An 18,847-nucleotide genomic window follows, 5' to 3' on the forward strand; every position below is an offset into this window, starting at 1 on the left:
CTACGCACTCTAGGGCATGGACACTTTATCGAGTACGATTGAGAAGCAAGATACTTATAGGCAGCGGTTCCTCCTATGTGTTGATGGTTATGTAGCAAACTAAATAGACTAAAATTATCTTTCCAGTCTTTCCTTTTTGCTTTATTTTTAAAAACTCTTTTTACTATCTCATATTTAGCACAAGCAGATCGTTTGAGTGACCAATTCAGCTTGCCATAGTAGGATAAACAAAGGGTGGCATAGGATGATAGTGTTTCTTACTGGGTTCCAATAAGACTGCATCTTTTACTATCATATGCAGCATCTCAATCTTAGGATGACAACGGGCTTTTAATACGAGAAGGGCTCTACGGTATTGTATCAATGACCTCAGGGAAGTTAAGCCAAATTCAGCTCTTATATAGTTAATTGGACATGATGGCGATATACACAACACGGTCCGCTAAAAAAATCCTGCAACCCTATCAAGCCAGTCAAGGTTTGGCATAGTAAGAGCTTCAAGACCATACGATACAACCGGTATGAACCACTGAGTATACAGGAAAATTAAGCGTATATTTAGCATAATCTTAAAAAAACGTTCTCACTAGCATGGTTATCTGTCGAGTGCGTGTAATTCAGGTTATACCTCTCTGGGTAATACTCAAGGCAGACAATCTATATTTCAATGTACACGGCTCTGCTGTAGGGGCAGGTACCAGTTATGTGTAAGGCATACCTCACATGCACATAGTCTAAAGAGTAATATGTAGAAATCCAAACCTTCAATGACTTTGAAAAGACTGATAGAGCTGGACAAGGTCAGTCACATGTAAAACAAAGGTGGGGTTGTGAAAGTGGCCTGAAAGAGAGCAGTGTGCCTGAATTCCCCCTACACATTGCACACTGCCCACCAGTTTTCGGGCATACAGTTTCATGTTTGTGGGAGGAGAGTTCAGAATCCCAGATCAGTATCCCATTGTTTAAAAAACTTTCTTTTGAAAGTGTGCAGTTTGCTCATTCAGCGAGATACATATGTGTATGCATATATGTAACACTTGTGTATGAGCGCAATAGAAATAAAATATCAATATCAATATCAATGCATATGTATCTCATTGAATTTACCAAAAATGTTCGACCAAACTGCAGACTTTCAAAAGAAAGTATTTTGTACAATAGGATACTGATATGCCTGCATGTGTTGTGTATGTAGGGGTAGGGAAGTGGGGAGGTGGGTGGAGAGAGGGTAGAGGGAAGAGGAATGGGGGTCCGCACAGCAAAGAAACAAAAGGTTGAATTCAGGTCAAAAACTAGTTACCTAACTGCACATAGATCCTTCCATATAATTTCATCTTTGGCCTCTCTGCTGAGATTGCCAACATATCTCCTTGCTACTCTATTATTGATGCTGACATTCTCCCAATAAAAGTGATGAATGGCATGTACTATGTTGACTTCAACAGAATGAAGCACTGCTCTTAACTCCTCCCTCTACTCATTCACCCCTCTAAATAAAGTAATAGACTTTGCCTCGCGTGCATTCTACAACCTTCTATAATCCTCATCCACCCCTGTTTACCGTAATCATGTAGGGTGGCTTTGCATGTAAAATCAATCCCTTTTTAAATTCCTTATTGTGGTCTTTAAATCTGTTCATGAGCTTAACGTCCAAACGAGATGACCGTATGTTATACTACACCCTCCTCAATCAGTAAAGGCCAACACCTACCTCAACACAATCACCCCATCAGCCTATATGTGCAAACTCACACTTCCACTACTTCACGCAACTGGCACCCCACCAATGGAACACCTTATACCCTAAACTTAATTGCACCCCCACGATGATGGATTTCATGGTCACACTAAAACTGGGCTTTACATCTACTGATGGGACCCTTGAGCTGTACAAGCACATCACCCGCCCACCTCGATCCCCATCAAGTGCAGCTCCCTATACATATTGTAAATGGAGTACTATTTACTGTACATATATAATCTATGCTAATCTGTGCTGTACCCGCTCGCTGCTCTAATCTATCCCATCCAACATTTGGCTTATGTATCATCTATTGCTTCATGTAATCCACTATCGTAAAGTCCCCAGCTATGGAACTGCTCCACCTCCCATGGGATCATGTTACATGTATCTGTTCAAAGCACAATGTTCTTTCTCTTTTAAATACATACAAAATGCTCCTTTAGCAAGTTCACTATCGTTCTTCTTACACACAATCTTCAAAAACTCTTCCTCTCACACAGTTTGATCTTTTCTTTTCATTGCAAATTAGCAAATTAGCATTTTTTTTTTTCATTGCATGTTTCTGTTCAAAGTGTCAGATCTTTTGTAGATTCAATTATAAATATTGCTAAAATGCACCAACTAATTTAAATCCTACTGGTATAAAATCCCACCCCACAATTCTGCGACAAGAAGCTTTCATTTTATTTAATTCAAATACAATCACTTGAAAGATGGTCCCCTAGATTTATGCTCGTGAGACCATCACATTAAAATGTATATTCATTGATAACTGGTTTACAAAAATAAGAATGGGCCTACCTGTGAAAATCACACTTAGATATAGTGCACACATGCAGCTGTTTCTTCAATAAGATTATAATATGTCTAAATATATCTATAGGACAGCTTCATTTCTAAACAGCACTAAGTACATAATTACATTGCAGTTTATTGGCCAGTGTATTCAACTACTTCACGTAACATTTACATAGAACTTGTTTCCCTTGATAAATGGCAAATTAAAACATTGTATTGTCTCCAATATCAATAGCAAGCATAGGTATCAGAGAATAGTTGGATAGAAACATTACATGAATGTAAAACACATTTGAAATAAATTGTTCCTATCTGCAGATGTGGTGATTTGGGTTGGTTTTGACACCAAAATCTACAATGTTCAGTTTGGTGAGGCTTTGTTATCAATTCAGAATGCACAGAATATTGATTTATACAGTATGTATCGACCTAAGATTAAGATTTTCTGAAATGACAGAAATTATCCCCCAATGCTCTTTAATGCAATGGGCATGTCTAATTGGGGGTCCTCTCACGTCAACATGAAGTCATTGGTGTTTTCTATAAAAATGGAAATGCTAAACTCACTTTTATCCCAATCTGCCTTCTCAGGTATCTATGACTTTCACAGGTGTTTATTTATACATTATTTGTTGGGCTATGAATTGAACACATTGGTAAATAGGCCCAGTTGTTGACTATACCTGTGAAAAATGCTCTGGGTTCAGTTTATTTAGTTCTCATTTACAAAATGCTGCACTCTTGGCACTGGAACATGCTGTTTGTTTTACACTGCACACACATCACAGAGAAAGCCAGAATATGATGTGTTCTTATTTAAATGTATTCTCACTCAACTTTGAATACAATGAAAGCAGGATATATTTCACACAAATAAGCTACAGCATCCGATTCCCATCCTGTTGGTGATAATTTATCAACCACTACGCGCTATGCACAGAGAAATGCTATGTGTTATACAATAGTTCACATTTCATTTGGGTTTAAATGTAATGAAAAAGCACTGTTGCATTTCAACTAAAATATTAAAGCATTGTATTTAGCATGAGCCCCCATTAATTAACCCCCTCCCCCCGTCCACTCACTCCTGGGGCTCAGTAGAGAAATAGTTGTAGGGGCACTATGTCTAATTACATTGGGGAATTGTCATGCTCACATTTGAATAATTATTTCAGGCACCAAGCCAGCAAGAACCCTCAAGAGGTTTGAGGTAGTTCCAGTCAGCTAGGACCCTCCTGGTCTCTTTCTAACTCCTCTAGGAAAGCAGGTCTGCCTCAGATACAGACTGCTTCAGGCTTCCTCATAGACAAGGCCCCTTTCATCTTTAGATATTATCCATTTGAAACAGGTGTTTCCTTTTCTGCAGCCTTCACAACCCCAGAGATTTTCCTTTTTTCATTCCCTACATGTTTCTACTTATATAACATGTGATATTCTCACACTGTGTCACAATGACAAAGCACTTTTTGATTCATAGGTTCATTACATTGGTTTGGTTAAAAGGCTGACACTCTCAGGGAATACATGTGACAGGCTAGTTGCTGTACATGTTGGATAATGTGGAGCTCAACATCATATATGGTCTGTATTTCATTACTGCAACATAGCACACTATTAAAGTAGGGATTTCTGGATTGCCACAAGCCTAGATAATCCAGGAACACCTGTTATGAGTATGTGTAATGAAATGTGACTACGTTATTAATATTGATAGTTATATCAATTAATAACTCTACAAATATTTTGTAAGACTTGTTATGTAGAGGAGAATTTCATATTTCAGAGCACATTTCTTTTTGACTCTAAGTCATACGGTTGTGGAGTTATAGCCGAAATCATTTTCAATACAGAAATACTGCTAGTTTCAATGGGCCATTAGATTTCTGTTTGTCTACTCAAGAAACCATATTAGCTGCTCTCGGAGCCCCCTTGAAAAATCTTCAGTCAGTTGTATTTGCAAAGCATTTCATGGCTCAGCAGATGGTACATTTTATTGGAGGTCTAGTTCAAGGGGGTAAAAATCTTTCAATGCATTTCAACTGTTGAAGCACAGGGCCTGTAAAACAGAACCCCATATCATGGCCTCAGTTTAGATTTTATCTTTTGAAAGGATATTGCAATTGGCTGTTCTGGAATGTAATATGTTTATTTCTAAGTATACTTTTCTTGAGATGAACCCATGTGGGTGAGGGCATTTCTGAACAGTTCTGAACAGATGGGTCTTTGTTTTAAGGGATGTAATGTGTTTCCTTGATGGCTTTAATTATATAAGTCTGATTTCTCCTGATGGCAATCTAATCTGCTGGAATTTCAGCCCTACTCCCATTCAACAATGTATGTAGGGTAAACAAGAAGTAAGCGTGTTGTAAAATTCCCGGGAAGTATCAGCGAAACTAGCATTGCCAAAGCCACACCAGAACATCATGTAATTACCTATATATGAATGCAAAAGCTATTCCTTATGAATACCTAACAGAGTTTTCTCTCTTTTATGTTTAAAATATCCAGAATAAACAGCATATTTCAATTGACACACTATGTAATTTTTCCATTTCTTCTTGCTAAAAATACTAAGGTGCTCCATTTGAAACACGTCACATGTGAGACTCTAAGGGCCTAATTCACAGAAACGTTTTATAATGGGGCAATCCCATTGGAAAATGCTCTGTGAATCGGGCCCTATATTGACAAAAGGTTTTTTTTATCATATGTTTCATTTTGCAATGAGAGTTTTAAGGTTCTAATATGCATGTCCCTTTCTACATGTGTAACAGAAAGTTTGTATTTAGAAAAGAGGCTTTCGCACATTTTCATCTTATATTGTGGGAGGGTTCCTGATGTGTGCCAGAATTGACGTCATATGTTGGTTGCTATTCCGCTAGTGACAGATAACTACCTGCATTTCGCAGGTGCACCATATTCATGGTAATAGATGAACAATCCAAATATACCCCGCTTGTCCTTGTGATTCTTAGGTATATGTAACTATTGCATGATGTCTTATACCCCGAGAAGGGGGGTGGGCAATGGGGAATGGCCCAGCTAAGGGGTCTCTAGCCCCTGGAGGGAGCACTAGAGGGACAGCCTGCATAGGAGGCCACCTTTCTGGCCACCCCGAGGGTACTTTCACCTTGCCGCCTCTATGGGAGGAAGGGGCATCCCCGGACCAGCAACATCCGGCTCTGCTCTGGGAAGTAGTTATAAGGCAGGGACTGCTTAGCTCATTCTCTTTTTGCAGCCCCCCGCCTGAAGTCCCACCCGCCTTCTCCCTTTAGGTAGGATAGCATGGTCACGAAGTGGAAATTTGCTGAGCAGATTATGGGTTTTGCTGCATTTATATGTGTGAACCTCTCACTTTAGATTAATGCAGTTGCAATTATGCAGACAAAAGAATGATGTAGATTCGCTTTTAAATAAATACAAAATACAACCATAGCAAGTGCACTATCATTCGTCCAACACAGAATCTTCAAAAAATCTACACAAAACACTTGACCCATCTGACCAGCTCGCCAGTACCACTATCAACACCTTCTCAGAAATAGGATTTACTCAAAGAAGTTTTGCACCCACTCACGTTAAAGGCAGAATACTCGATTGGGTGGCCAACTACAACTGCCAATCCAACATCATCGCTATCTCACCTTTAGTTTGGACTGACCATTACCTTGTGTCATTCATGCTCTCTACCATCAGGCCTCCACCCCCTACAGCCATCAAGGCTCCACCCACGCTAACGAGAAATAAAAAGAGTATCACTGCGGAGAGACTTATCCCGACTTTACTCCCCATCCTCAACATGCTTCCTGACAATTCGAATCCTGAGACCTTGACTGAAAAATACAATAAAATCATGTCCTCCTCGCTAGACCTAATTTCCCCCATCAAACTCAGACCAAGCAAGTCCAAAACGCATTTGAATAAATGGTTTACACCATTCCTCAAAAACCTAAGACAGCAAAAAACAAACCGTGAGGCCACTGGAGAAAACTTCCATCAGCAGCCAACAAACTCAAATTAACTAAAATCTCAGCCCTCTATAAAAAAGAAATTTACCTAGCAAAACAAATCTCTTTCGATTCTCGCATATCCCAAGCTAAATCAAATATGAAGGAATTATTCTCTATCCTCAAAGAAATAGAGACTCCTTTAGCACCACCTGATACATGCACTAAAGATAAAAACTGGTGCTCAGAGATCCAAAATGCACGAGCTAATAAGATCTCCACCTTACAAAACAAAATTTCCTGCAAAAGAGCTTCCTTAAATGACCCCCTCCATCCAAACCAACAGAGAATTCCACTGACATTGAATGTACCCGCTTCAACTTCTCTAAAGTCTCCATACTCAAAGCTGAAACAATCATTTTGTCACTGAAACCGTCCAACTGCCAAGGTGATCTGTGCCCTGCACAGCTTATCAAGGATGCTGCCCGAGACCTCTCCCCTTTCATCACAAAGTTAATTAATGCGTCCTTCTCTTCTGGCACTATCCTCACCAATCTCAAACAATCCTGGGTACTTCCATTACTAAAAAAACCTACCCTTGATCCATTCACGCCAACAAACTATAGACCTATTACGACTGTACCCTTTCTACTAAAAATCCTGGATATGGTTGCCTACGTACAAATACAGAAGCACTTGGAAATACACCACCTATTAGGAGCTAGACACTCAGGCTTCGGTCCCCAACATGGGACTGAGACTGCTCACATTGACCTTAAAACCCAAGTTGATGAGCTCAGAGACAATGGTAAAGCCGCCTTACTCCTCCTCCTCGACCTCTCGGCTGCTTTCGATCTGGTCCACCACACCATCCTATGCACCCACCTCAATACAGCTGCCCACTTCTCCGATGGTGCCATCACCTGGATTAGATCTTTCCTAAATGGCAGAACTATGAGAGTCTTCTCACCTACAGCAGCGGCAGACCCCATACCTATCACCTGTGGCGTGCCTCAGGGCTCCTGCGTCCTACACTGTACAACATATTTACCAAGCCTCTTTTCGATGATCTGGATCATCTCGGTATCACCTACACTAATTATGCAGATGATGCCCAAATCCTCCTCCCGCTTTCTGGGGATTATGGAAAGGATTTGGCCTTGGTGAATAGAGTGTACATCATCATCCAGACATGGATGGCCAAACATGGACTATGCCTGAATGATAATAAAACGGAACTCATTATTCTGGGCACCACCTCTAGCCTAAAGAAATTAGGCCCTGCCTACTCCTCATTTACAATCGATGGCAACAGTATCAAAGTGGGACCAGAGGTCAAAACGTTGGGTTTTTACCTGGACTCAAACCTCTTATTTAACAAACAGGTGAACTCCTTAGCTTCCTCTACGGCATACACGTGTAAACTGATCCGTGCAGCTAAGCCTTTTCTCTCCGATACTAGTTGCTTGACCCTTGCCAGAGCCCTCATCTTATCCCGCCTGGACTATTGTAATGCCCTTTATCTAGGGTCCACCAAAGCTATCACTAGTAAAATACAAACCTTACAAAATAACACCCTCGGAGTCGCATTAGGGATCTCCAGAAGAGACCACATTTCTGCATTTAGCCAACAGAATAAAATGCTCTCTATTAAAGACAGAATTCTCCTAAAAACCTTATCACTCACTCATAAATCCCTTAATAACGCTGCTCCCACCTACCTGATTGACAGATTCCACAGACAGACGTCCCTGAGACCCACAAGAACAGCATATAAAGATTACCTCTCTGTCCCTAACTTTAATCGCTCCACAATGGGGGCAACAGCTTCCCGGTGAAAGCAGCTAAACTGTGGAATTCCCTACCTCCCACCAAGAGAAAGGACCTGCCCTACTACAACTTCTGGACTAATGTTGTCTTATGGTTGAAAACGTAGGATCCTTCAACATAACATGTGGCCAGGCCCTACCGCAAGGAGCACCGCACCTCCACCCCACTGTCTAACTGCACTCACCGTATCTAACTCTTACGTGCCTCTTTTTCCAATGCTAGTAAGTGACCGGTATGTATCTAGTGATTTGTATTTTCCAGTTCGCCTTCTCTCACATATAGTGCACCCATACGTGTATTTTTGTATATAATACTGCTATAATTGTATGTATGTTTATATTCTTGCTGTGTAACTAAGCGTCGCATATACATGTAACTGCTGCACCCTGTTACCTGGGAGTATGATCGCGCATTATAAATAATAAAACAAACAAACAAACAAACAAACTTCTTGATGCACAGCATTAAAACATTCAGACCTTTGGGTTTATCACAACAGATTGAATGGAAGGCAAAACTACAACTAAACAGTGCTTTTGTTAACCATTGTCAAAGTTCTGGATATTTTAAAATACTGAATCTATGTTAAGCAGTTTTAGACCACCATTTGAGCCCATTATACTCTAGGTTTTGAATTTTAGTGGATTTACTTACCGATCAAATCTCGTGCCATTTTAAACTGCTTTTCATTGTAATTCTATTGATGTTGGTCCCTGCAACTGTATATTCTAATATCTTCTGTTTCCTGTCTTTATTGCAGCACAGCAGATGGTGCTTTGATGGATTAAAAAGGCCAGAGCAAGCCAGCTCACCAGAGACAATGAAAAGTGGGAGTGTGAGAGCAGAGTTGGATTTCTCCTCTGAAGGATCCGGGCCTGCCGGCCCCTGTATCTTTACTCTTTCTTAAAACGCCAGCTGCTCATCCTGTAATCTGACATTAACAATGGGATGTCATGTTCTAGTTGCCTGGATTGTAATGTTCTCCTTGATGGCACTGTCAGGAGATGCAGACAATAAAAAAAACAATGCCTTCCTTCTGGAGTCGGACCCTGCGCGCTGCATGCGGCACCACTATGTTGATTCCATAAATCATCCACTGTACAAGTGCACCTCAAAGGTACAGTAAGTTTTGAAATCAAACCCACTGGATCCTTCACCATGTCTTGGGTTTTACAGATAGTGCATAGGCAAGTTGTGACCTGAGGGGCAAGGCTGTTCTCTTTGCCCAGGGTCAAACCTGCCATACGGACATGCCAAAGCACAGCAAACAGAGATGCCTGCCCTTGACTCAGGTGCATATGATGCAGGCCAAGCCTTTCATGAACTCCTGACTACAAACCAGGGGCAGTAGAATATCTGCATCTATATCTGTAAATGAAGGCGTCCAAAACTGTACAATTAAGCAGCTTGAATTCTATTTCGTTTGGTAACATGGGTTGGATTGTCTGGAGATCTCTGTAGTAGCATCCACCCCACTCGTGCCTGTGTGCGAAATGGGATAAATCATAACAGATACAGTTTGCCAACATGATTCGATATGAGTAGCATGTATGCATTAATTTTATTTTATTATCTAGCACACACACACAAATATGTCCCACACAATGCTTTTCAGCTCCTTCTGAGCAATAACAATGTTAATGTTAAAGGACATTTGTACTGTGCACTATCACCACCGAAGGAGTGGTCCCCTGGCACTCTGGCGGATATGTTTTGTTGTTGTGGTGTAGTGAAGTATGTGCAGTTTGGTGTGGTTTGGAGGTGTGGTTGTGTTTGGGTAGAGTTTGAGTGGTGTATGTAGAAGCAGGAGGTTTTTCGTGGGTTGCTTAGTGGCATTGTTATCTAGATGTGATGCGTACTCATGTTCACAATTCTTTCCTGATCTGGTGCCTGTTAATTTATACATTCTTTCTAGATGTGGCGCGTGATAAACTCCACATTTCTGTCTAGATGTGACACAAGCTAATATGCACAATTTTATCTAAATGTGGCCCATGCTAATATTCACAATCCTGTTTAGATATTCACAATCCTGTCTAGATGTGATGCAGGCTAATATTCACCATCCCGTCTGAATGTGACACAGGCTAATATTCAACAATCCTGTCTAGATGTGAGGTAGGCTAATATCCACAATTTTATCTAAATTTGGCACAGGTTAATAATCGCCAACCTTTCTAAAGGTCCCGCAAGCTAATACTCACAATTCTATCAACATTTGGCACAGGCTAATATTCACAAGCCTGTCTAGATGTGACGCAGGCTAATAGTCACAGTTCTTCTGGAGTGGGTAGCACAGTTGGGTACAGTTCATCTATATGTGAGAGATGTCTAAGCAATACAGTTGACAGCTTATTGAATATATTTGGGGTTAACAGTTGCCAAATGGAGATTGGTACATCATGCAGGCCTCAAGCTAATGGGTGATGGGGAAGATATGGTAAGAGTGATTGCTGTGCCCCCTGTCTCCACCAGACCTACTTTGTCTGTCACTGCTGGTTGACGGCTGCCTGCTTCCCCTGCTGACACCTGCAGACACAATATGGAGCTGCTCTACAGAGGAGCTGTCCTTTGCATTGGGGTCCTTCACTGCAGGTGCTGCAACAGGCAGTGGGCTGCCATAGCATGATGAATGTTATGGGGGCTATGGACAAATCAGGTTTGGAGCTGGGATTATGCCATGGAAACCACCAAAATGGGCTTGGGTGAGGGGCGGCGGAGGATGGGGGCAAGGGGTCTGCACACGGTCTAAACCGGTGTGGGGGAGAGAAAAGAGGGCCTGGGTGACTAAGCACCACTCGCCTGCGCCATGCAAGCTAAACTGGGGCAAATGCATGCTAGGCAACACAATACCTATGATAATTGCCATCAAGAATGTATGGAAAGCTGCGCTGGCATTAATAACAGCCTCATCTTAATTGGTAGAATTCTGTCTAATAGACTCTGATTTAATAACTATGAAATTTACCTGATCATCACTTGTCTTGATCATAAGATATACTGGATATTATCAGACATTTTTAATTATTTATTGTAGAATCGTATTTTGTAATATACATGTATTTGTTTGAAAAGTATTTTACTGAAACACACTAATTAGAATAAAAAAATACTAAATGAAAAACCCTGAGATACATGCACACACCAAATTTCCTTTTCTAATTTATTTGTATCTGTTTCAACATAAACATTCCTGTTTGTTAATTATTAAAAACAATTTCACCAATTTGTTCCGGGTAATTAATACATCATAATCTATTCTGAGTAAATGCAGGACTTATTAAAACTCTGTAGATCAGGCACAGTGGAAGATAATTATTTGCCCGGGATTAAGTGGTGAAGCCAGTATCTGTAAATAAAGTTGTTTTTTAACGTAGTTCCCATAGCAGAAAAACAGAGTAGAACGCTTAAAGTTTCGTTTTCTTTTTTTTTTTTGTGTGCAATGTACGTGGGAAAGGATGCAAGCAGTGCAGCCCTTAACGAGCGTGACCGTTGGTCTTGTAAACACAGTTTGGAAACGCAGGCTGCACCAGGTTCTACACATGGGAATATTTATGATTTTATACAATCATATGGAGGGATGGGCGCCTGCACTCTCGCGCGACAAAGCCTGGTACAGGGACAATAAGCTTTTGGTTATTGCCGTTGTCATTAATGCAATGGAATGCAGTGGTATGCCACTTTAAATGTATTTCCACAAGCTCATCAGTATTTCACAATGCATCTTTTGTTATGACACATCAAAACGTTCGGTATCTGGTGCAGGATCGTATATGCAATATTTGGTGTGATATGCCATTCACCCCATCAAAAGTGGCAGAGACAAATACACAAATTGATACTGTCTATAAAATATATTTCATATTTTTAACTTTCCCTGGGGGTTAATTTCAATTACAGGAAAACACGATGATTTATTTCGTATAGCAGTGTATGATTTAATGTGAACAACACGATTACTTGTAATTGGTGCAATATTTCATAGTCAGGCCATTAAACCGTCTCTGCTTAATTATACCCCCCTTATACTTTCCTGAAATATAACAAAATAGGCTACAGTATCACAGAAATATATTTTATGTTACACCATTTACAAGTCTTTCATTATACTGTTGTGATTGTGTTCAGGTTGCCCTCTTGGTTGACACCACACAGCGCAAGCTGTGATCTGGAACAAAGATAATTAGGTCATGCATGTATGATATCATCATTACATGTTTGTTTTATGATAGCACACACATGTAATTCTCTTTATTTTATCCTGCAACGATCCCCTGAAATGTGGGAGGCAGCAAGGTCTTGCTTAGGCAAGGTGATTTCTGCATCTACTATTTAAGGCACCAAATGAACAGACCTTCAAGGGTGCACTAACCGTTGGGGAGGCAGAAGGAGGCAGATGGAGAGAATGTTCTTCATATGTTTGGTCACAGAGCTCTGCATAGAGTGTAGTATACACTAATATGAAATGCAGTGTAACATTGTCTTACAAAGTGTGCTTTTCTCCATTTTGGTGACCTCTTGGCGCATGGTTATGAAAGAAAGGGAAGATAGGAGGAGAGGTTTATTAGGAGGTTAGGGGTCGAGGTAAGGTACACATTAGGAACTATTGATGAGTGGAGGTTGGAGGAACCTATATTCTCAGTGCTCGTATGTTTCTAAATGGTGCTTGCTGATTGCATTTGGGTTGTTTTTAAAAAGGGGGAAGCCCTAATTGTCCGTATCCTGTTAAATGGGCTACCGCCAGGGTTTGCTAGGAAAGCAGGAGGGTCTGTGGGTTGTGAGGTGTTTGTGTGGTGGATTTTGCACACTTCCTCTGGAGTTAATTAAGGAGTGCTACACATTCGGAACTATTGATGAGTGGAGGTCGGAGGAACCTATATTCTAGGTGCTCGTATGTTTCTAAATGGTGCTTGCTGATTGCATTTGGGTTGTTTTTAAAAAGGGGGAAGCCCTAATTGTCCGTATCCTGTTAAATAGGCTACTGACAGGGTTTGCTAGGAAAGCAGGAGGGTCTGTGGGTTGTGAGGTGTTTGTGTGGTGGATTTTGCACACTTCCTCTGGAGTTAATTAGGGAGTGCTACACATTCGGAACTATTGATGAGTGGAGGTCGGAGGAACCTATATTCTAGGTGCTCGTATGTTTCTAAATGGTGCTTGCTGATTGCATTTGGGTTGTTTTTAAAAAGGGGGAAGCCCTAATTGTCCGTATCCTGTTAAATAGGCTACTGACAGGGTTTGCTAGGAAAGTAGGAGGGTCTGTGGGTTGTGAGGTGTTTGTGTGGTGGATTTTGCACACTTCCTCTGGAGTTAATTAGGGAGTGCTTGTGGTACGAGAAGGTATTGAGTAGCAGTGTGTGTGTAGTGTAAGGTCAGAAGAAGAGATAGTTAACAGGTTAATCAGGAAGGCAATTGTTTATTGTTGTAGTGAAAGAGGAGTGTGATATTTCTGGCACTTTCTAGTTCCCATTGGCCCAACCTAGATCTGTGCCTAAGGAAAGTACCATGTTTCCATTGTAGAGGAACGATGGCTGAGACTGACCTGATTGGATCTAGAATCCAGAATCCAGAGCGACAGAATTGACACTTCTTTCCTTCTCCCAGCTTGGGGGGTATTTTAGGGATTTCTTGAAGGTCAAATGTAGAGAGAGTGGAGAATGAGTAGTTTATTGTGGTGCTGCTCTACCAGTGTGGACCTTGAGTCTGTTTTCTCTTTCCTCTGTGACCGAAGGCAGAGCTACCTTGCCAGCTACTGAGAGCCCACTACTAAAACCAACATTAGTGCAGAGCGTGGTGCGGAGAGTGGAGCACGAGTGGTTTACTGTGGTTCACTGCAGATCACAAGGTACAGACTCACAAGGTAAAAACACCCGTTTGAAAATAACTATTCCTGTACTCTCTCCATGCAGTTCATTGTTCTGGTCACCCAACAAAGTGGGTCCAAATGTTTGGCTTACGAAGCCTGTCTAAGCACTCTAACAAGGCGCTGCATGAACCGATGCTGGAAATGGCAACTGAAATGCCACTACCAGCCTTGCCGACAGGCTCTTAATAATGTGAGTTCATTGACTAGATGCCCCTCTTGGTTGGAACCTAGGGGTCACACTCCCCTGAAAGCTGTCGCCTCTGAACAGGCTAGTAACATGAGTGTTAGGCATCACAAAGCTAATCTAGTTCGAACATGCTCTGGCTTAGGGATTGCAGGACCTGAATTGTCATCAGACTACGAGCAATCGGTAGCGGATATGAGGCAAGAGAAAGTTAATAACCAACGAGGAGAGTTATCCCTGTCATTTTTACAGAATCTGACGAGGATGGAAGAGTGGGTGAAACAAGCACCTCCTATGCCTTTACTCCACAGCTGGCCTCTAGACAAAGTTCTTTCTGTCCTTCCTTACGGCAATCAATGATAAATGACTCACACACGCAGGCAGCACTCTCTACAATTTACCAGGTCATTTCTACCTTAGAAGGCTTCTACAAAGACAGAGGTACGTCAACATACGACCGTGCTGAACTCTATTCAAATCAAATTAGATTGTATGGACAAGAAGATTAATACCCCAGAAACATTGTCTCAGAGTTTTTCCATTAAGGGGTCGGGACTATCACAAGTTGTAGCATTGATTGAAAAAGAAGCTTCTGAGAGCCATCAATGCAGTCAAGCCTTAACAAATCCCCCCTGTAATCAACCAGACCTCTGTGGGCATTCCCATTTCAGTAAGGAAAAGGGAAGTATGGCTGCTATAGAATCTGCTAGTTGCAGCCATCTCGGCACAAAGAGGTTACTGGGAATGGGCTGGGTAAAAAGGGAAAGCAACAAAGAAAAACAAACCAAGGGAAAGGGTTGAAAAACTCATTGACAAATGTCTCTTATAAACTTATGCAGAATCTAACCATCTGCAAACTATTGGCTACATATAAGTCGACTTCTAGTGCACCAAAATGGGCTGATAAAGTGCTTGATAACTGTACGTGTCAGAAGAGAAGGACATTTTGGAAAAGGAGTGTCTCACCTAACGCAGGTCGTCACCTGTGATTAACTGCCACAGTATGGCCTTGGGGGAAAACTCAATGGTCCCTCCCTCATGACAGTACCAACAATGAAATCAACTTCTTCCCAATGCAATGGAGTCTTAAATATTGGAACTTCCCCAATGTATGTTATTAATCAGGGGTTTCTAACTACGGTGAGATGTGTGACAACTAACAGTATGTTTATGACAAATGCGCCGCCTCTGGTGATAAAGAGTGGGGGGACTAATATTGATGCGGATACTAAAAGTATTCCATCAGGTCCCTCCACACCTCATTTTCCAACTTATATTTTTAGTGATTGCCATAATAAAGATGTTCGTAGGGTTGGTTTTTGTGGGATTAAGGAGGGTACACTCTCAAAGCGTGTTGTGGAGGGAAGGAATTTTCCTACATTACAGGTACCCCATCAAGCTGTCCTGAGGACAGTGCCAAAGGTTTGCATGACAGGGGTAGCTCCTTGTACGAAACCACAAATGTGAGAATATAGCAGGAAGGACCCACTAATGAAACCTTGGACATAAATGGGCCCATTTTATCTATGAAAAGCTATGTAAAGCTGTGAATATCCCTCAGAGTAACAGTTGTGGAAATCACCAGAATATTACATTCTCAACATTGAAAGAAGCTAAGGGCAGAGATGAGACTCTTGATTCCAATATTGGAAATAGGAATATTAATGGCACGTCAAACAAGATCTTTGCCTCCAAAAAGGATAAAAACAATAAACAGAGCCCTCATAAATATCAGACCCCACATCAACTCGTTTGGGAAGGTCTACTGTACCAATACAGTGAGTTGGTTTTGAACCATACTGCAGTTTTGTCCCTTTTCTCAGAAATTGTGAATTTGAGTCTAATCTCTTCCAGAGATATTGAGAGTGTGGAATTTGTGTATCATCGGCATACTAATAGAGTGGTGCATTGATTTGCCTCGAAAGTCGTGTTTGAGTTACTATTGAAGGAAGCCCATACTATGCAGCCTACCTGCAGATCCAAGCCTATCTTGAAACCAACAATCTCCTCGGTCTGAGACAATAAGGTTTGTGCCCGAGACATGGGACCGAAACAGCCTTGATCGATCTCAAAACTCAAATTGAAGTATTAAAAGATAATGGGAAATTAGCTCTGCTATTACTTCTCGATCTTTCTGCTGCATTTGATCTGGTCAAGCACCAAATCCTATGCCAGCATCTCAAATCCGCCACCTACTTCTCTGACTCTGCTTGGATCAGCTCCTTTCTAAGCAATAGATCCATGCAGGTCTTTTCCCCTACAGCCTCTGCGGAGCCCGCTCCCATTCACTGCGGCGTTCCTCAAGGTTCCTGTGTGTCACCTACTCTCTATAATGTGTTCACCAAACCTTTCTTTGATGTTCTTGATTATCTCGGTGTCTCTTACACTAATTATGCTGATGACACCCAGATACTCATGCCTATTACAGGTGATTACACAGCTGACACCAAATCCTTGAATGACGTCTACCTGGTCATTCAGGTCTGGATGGCACAACATGAACTTTGCCTCAATGATGTCAAGACTGAGCTCCTAATACTAGGCTCAAATCAATGTCTTAATAAACTAGACTATGCCTTTGAGTCTTTCACCATTGATGGCAATGTCATTAAGGTCTCTAAGGACACTAAAACATTAGGTGTCTATCTTGACTCTATCAATGAACAGACATACTAATGCAGTAAGGTCGCCAGCGGCCTATACCTGCAAACTCATTACGGCCTGCAGGTCTTTTTTAAATTCCCCTAACTGTGTTACGTTGGCAAGAACACTTATCATGTCTAAGATTGACTATTGCAGTGCCCTCTATGTGGGGACTAGCCAGTCTAACCTCAACAAATTGCAAATTACCCAGAACAATGCTATCAGAGCGGCACTCAACATCCCTAGGTACCACCATATTTCTGACATCAGAACTGATCTACACTGGCTCCCAGTAAAACACAGAATCTCTCTGAAAACCCTTGCCTTGAAGCTCAAGTGCTTGGCCAATAAGGCCCCTTCCTACCTATCCAACCGTCTCACTCTCCATACGTCCACATGTCCCATGAGAACTGCCCAAATACACAGCCTCTCCCTGCCCAGATTTAAAGTTCAAAAAGATGGGGCGTGAGCTTCCCTGTCCTGACCACGAAGCTTTGAAACTCCCTTCCTGTCTCCATCAGAACCAAGCCTTCCTTCCAAGCCTTCAAGAGTAAAATGAAATCATGGCTCTTCACACAGAATATGTAACGTACCAAGTACTGGGCCTTATACCTAATCTTCACAGTCGCTTTGTCTCACTGTATATTACTGTACTGTACTGAACTTATGTTGCTCACCTCTGTATCATTTTGTAAACAGGTGGAGCTAGTTTACCTTCCATTGACTTGTACTGTAACTATAACTATGTTATGCAAGATTAGGCGCCCGGATGCCTTCGGGCCTGGTTGCGCTTTGCAAAAAACTAAATACAAAACACAAATAAATATGAGGCATATTGGGTTTTCTATTACAACCATGGATACAACTAGGGACCCCCCTAAGTAGAGGAGTGACACCGACGTATGGGATGACTATTGTCAATATATTAAACTCCCTTCACAAATTACTTGCACAAGGAATCTGGGTAAACGGGACAGTCAGGCAGCCATAGACAGAAGAGAAGGGGTTGGGGAAGACAGGCCTCTGGATTGATCCTGGGTGGCCTCGACTTTAAATCCAACCCAAGACTTGCACATATCTTCACATAGCCTCTAGCGTTTCCTGCCCTTACTTTGGACACTTGGCACACTAGAGGCCATAGCCCACCTTTCACAAGTGTGGGGTACATGTTGAGAAAACTGGATCTAACTTGTCTCCAAGAGACATGGTTGAAGGAATTACCTGCAATGGATGGATATATTGTGATCTCACAATTGGCAACAAAGGCACTTGGGGCATACCAAAGGGGGCCTCATTACAATGTGTAGAACGGATTGTGGTATCAAACAAATAAAACAGCACAAGGTCAGAACAGGATTACTGGCTACTGAGTGGGAAAGCTATGATGGGTCTCTGACCATGCAACTCTTAATCTGTAATGTTTACTGGCATGAGGGGGTTTGTCAACTAGACTCCTTCCTGGAAGTCTTGACCAATTTCAGTACTGATTGGATGGAGTGCCGTAGGGATTTTCACATTATTGTCCTAGGGGACCTTAACTCAGCATGCTTTGAGTTAGAAGTGTATGTTAGTACATCGATAATGCACCCTTAAGGGATGGGGTTGTGTTTGTTAAGTCTCAGGAAGTAGGGGATAATGGCACCAAATGGAAAAACTGCCTAAATAGTCTAGGACTGTACTTTGTAAATATTTCCACTAAAGAGGATATTGGGGAGTAGACCACTTTGAAAAGTGGCCATGGTAGATCTGCCTTGGATTACATTTTTCTTGATAACTTTCTGATGTCCAAATGCAGTGACTGTGAAATTATTCGAAACAACTGGAGTGATCATTGTATA

At 41.6% G+C, this 18,847-nt stretch overlaps 1 protein-coding gene across 2 annotated transcripts in view; it reads left to right on the top strand.

The window, feature by feature from the left end:
- NDP (norrin cystine knot growth factor NDP) overlaps positions 1–18,847 on the top strand; it is a 278,003-nt gene that overhangs the window by 187,963 nt on the left and 71,193 nt on the right. For both annotated transcript variants that reach the window (XM_069636502.1, XM_069636503.1), the window contains exon 2: positions 9,080–9,436. In XM_069636502.1, the coding sequence (XP_069492603.1) occupies positions 9,263–9,436 (174 nt within the window). In that variant the 5' untranslated portion in view covers positions 9,080–9,262. The remainder of the gene's footprint in view (positions 1–9,079; positions 9,437–18,847) is intronic.

Source organism: Ambystoma mexicanum, chromosome 7p (assembly GCF_040938575.1).
Source record: "Ambystoma mexicanum isolate Mex_15411 chromosome 7p, UKY_AmexF1_1, whole genome shotgun sequence".
Classification (NCBI taxonomy): Eukaryota; Metazoa; Chordata; class Amphibia; order Caudata; family Ambystomatidae; genus Ambystoma; species Ambystoma mexicanum.